Below are 3,555 nucleotides of genomic sequence, written 5' to 3'. Positions count from 1 at the left end.
ACTTTCTCTCACTCTTACTTCCTGTTTCTGTAATTCAAGGGGTCAGCCTTGTCGCACTCTGTGTCACGCTGAATATCCTCGAGAACTACGTTAAGGGTACACGTGTCTGTGGAGTACTCAGCCACTTGCACGTTAATTTCACGAGCAGGCTGTTCCGTTGATCGGATCAACTGGAACCCTCAACATCGTAAGCGACGGAGTGCCAACAAATCTACCTGGTCAGTTCTTATAACTCTGATGTTCATATTCATGGACCCCAAACCAACCTAAAGAGCGTCGTACACAACCTCCTGCTAACACGAACATCTCGCAAATCTCTCATCTATAGCTCATCTCGAAACACCTGCTTTACTCTGGAACAGTGGTTTACAACCGGGGCTCATATGACCCTTGATGGGGTCCAAATAAGAATTTGTTGTTAAAACTGATGTGCAATAAATTGATTAAACTTCGGCAATACACAAAATGTTTTAACCTATTTTTTTTTATACAATTCCTAATAATACTTTACAGATGTTTACAGTTCCAGTGATGGATTGGATCTGTTGTCTTCGAATTAGCTTTCTCCTATCTGGTTTTGAGAAACCTATTTTCTCAAGATCGGTATTTAGGCAGTCTTACATATCCCAGGACCCCAATAATTACAGGTATAAACCTGAAATTGTAATCTGGATAGAGTAACTGCAGATTTCTCAATAGTTCAGCATAGGTGTTCTCTTTTTCATTGATCTTCAGTTTTTTGTTAACATCCGCCGGGCAGCTTAATGTACACAACTGTGCACAGTTTCTCTTCCCCATCCCAGATTATTATATCAGGTCTGTTGTGCTTACATTTTATTGAGGTCTTCACTGGGACATTCCACCAGTACTCATTTGTATTACGAGTGACTATGGCTTCTACCATACTATGTATGTATGTATGTATGTATGTATGTCCTTAGTTTGACTGGTAGTGAGGCGCTGGTTCGGGATTTTCAAGGATTTGAAGAGTGTGGAACCCCCATTGTTTCCAGATCTAATCTGATCCAGAGTACTAGCAGCTGTGAATTGCTTACTATAATTTAAATGCTCGGATCAGCGACACCAGGCATTCCTTGTACAGAAGGTCAATATTTGAAGCAGCTGATGGAAAGTGCAACATAAAAATAATAGTTTATATATATATATATATATATATATATACATACACACACACACACACACACACACACACACACACACACACACACACACACACACATATATATATATATATATATATATATATATATATATATATATATATTAATTAGATGATTGTTTTTATGTTCAGGCTTTATAAAAACAATTTTACATTAATCTGATGATTATATAAAGCCAAAATTAACTTCAATACATTGCAATCCAACGATGGCTTAACTGGCTCAAACTTTGAAGTCACTGTCAATAATATTCTTGTTTAAGAATTATATGTGTGTGTGTGTGTGTGTGTGTGTGTAGTAAGTATATACGTAAGCAGTAAATGAGTCAATAATTTTATTACAAGTGCATATTCCATAGCTGCTAAATACTGTTGCAAACGATCTCTTTCTTTCTTTCTTTCTTTCTCTCTTTCTTTCTTTCTTTCTCTCTTTCTTTCTTTCTTTCTTTCTTTCCTTCCTTTTTTCTTTCTTTCTTTCTTTCTTTCTTTCTTTCTCTCTTTCTTTGTCTCTCTTTCTCTCTCCGTCTCTGTCTCTGACTTTTCCCTGTCTGTCTGTGTGTGTGTATATATATATATATATATATATATATATATATATATATATATATATATATATATATATATATATATGAGTGTATGTGCTTACATATACATACATACACACATACATACACACATACACGCACATATGCATACATACGATATAAATAAAATGTTATATATCAAGCTGTTATAAGTAGCAGCTGTGAATTGTGCACTTCAACTTAAATGCTCGGATCAGCGACACCAGACATTCGTTGCATAGAGGAAGGTCAATGATTTAAGCAGCTGGTGCACAGTGAATTTAAAGTTTTAAATTGTTATGTAACACGTTTACAATTTCAATAGATAACTTGCGAATGAATTAAAAGGTTATTTGAGAAAGAGTGGAAATAAGCCGCCCAAATGGAGATCGAAGAAACCACATTAGTCATAAATAGTCTATGTATATGTACCTACATTACTTCCGTTTCTTCATAACAACGCTATTATTAGAGCTATAGTTGTCGTCTCTCGGCCGTCCACCTTACGCTTTTATCTGAATTTCGCTATGGTTTTCATAATTATGTTAACATTTCCTACAAGAAGTCCAGTTCTTAACCTCAGTAGGCAGCTGCAACGAACGGTCTGCAATCTCTGATGAATATTTAACGAATAAAAGAACTAAACGGTTCTTGCTTTCCCACCCTCTCACTCTTCTAGCTGGTGAAAGAAAAGCTTATGGCTTATCCAGGAAAATATGAATACATACATACATATACAAACACATTCGCGCGCACATACATACATACATACATACATGATGGTTGCCAACTCGATTTCGAGTAGAGCCATTGCCTGACTTCTTTATGCCCTAGAATATCATCGATGAGCTGCACGAATATGGCTTTTGAGGCCTGCCAAAGACTTGCATGCTTTTTGACAATTAGTGCAAGAAAACTTGGTGATTGTATAGTTTACAGCTCCATCAACTTTACTATGCCTTTTCAAGCCGCTTTTTGATCTGCATACTTTATGACAGAGTATGCATTCGAAATCATCTGTCCATCTACAATCAATGTGCGGTTGTGCAATGTGTAATTTCATATAGCTCTTTAGCCCAGCCTTACTAAGACAAATCTTTCCATAATCATCACATGTAAGATCATCACGTTCATTAATATTTATTAGAACATCATTCCTGTCACTTTTTCTCATCTTTCTTTTGATCTTTGCATGCTCCACTCTCTTCCTTTCAAATTCATTTTTGCCTTCATACACAACTTTTTTCCATTTGACTCGGCAATGCGCAAAATCTTCCCAGTTGTCAATTGGAACATTTATCTTATTCAATCCGGACTTCAGACAATCTTTATACCTCATCTTTTGATTTGTTGGACGAACGCTTACTTGTCACCAATTCTCCGCAAAAAAAAGTTGTTTAGGCATTCTGTTGTCTGTCATTCTGACTAAGTGTCAACTCCATCTCAATCTGTACTGCAATAGCAAAGCTTCAATAGTGAAGCATTTCCCTCTTCCAAGAACCTCATCGTCATTTACAAACATTTTCCAGCTAATCCTCAAAATCCTTCTGAGACATTGTTGATGAAAACGTTCCATAAGTTTTACGTGCTTACGATACAGAGGCCAGGTTTCGCAAGCATACAATAAAGAGTTTAAGAATCATGTATTGTATACCTTAATCTTTGTCGCAGTGGAAATACCATGTCTAGACCATAGGCGGTCTTCCAGTTTGCCATACGTACATACATATACAGATGCATATACGACAGGCTTCTTTCGGTTTCCGTCTGCCAATTCCACTCACCAGTCTTTGGTCGACCCGGGACTATAGC

General features: G+C 36.6%; 1 protein-coding gene across 1 annotated transcript in view; it reads right to left on the bottom strand.

The window, feature by feature from the left end:
* The window catches only part of LOC106870182 (uncharacterized), a 287,792-nt gene extending 284,710 nt beyond the window's left edge, over positions 1-3,082 (bottom strand). The window contains exon 1 of the mRNA XM_089358257.1: positions 2,830-3,082. Coding sequence (XP_089214383.1) covers positions 2,830-3,082 — 253 coding nt within the window. The remainder of the gene's footprint in view (positions 1-2,829) is intronic.
* Positions 3,083-3,555: the final 473 nt, after the last annotated feature.

The sequence above is a fragment of the Octopus bimaculoides genome, chromosome 10, assembly GCF_046866305.1.
Source record: "Octopus bimaculoides isolate indiv1 chromosome 10, ASM4686630v1, whole genome shotgun sequence".
NCBI classification, from domain to species: Eukaryota; Metazoa; Mollusca; class Cephalopoda; order Octopoda; family Octopodidae; genus Octopus; species Octopus bimaculoides.
The sequence above is the reverse complement of the archived record's forward strand: the minus strand, read 5'-3'. Positions and strand labels throughout refer to the sequence as shown.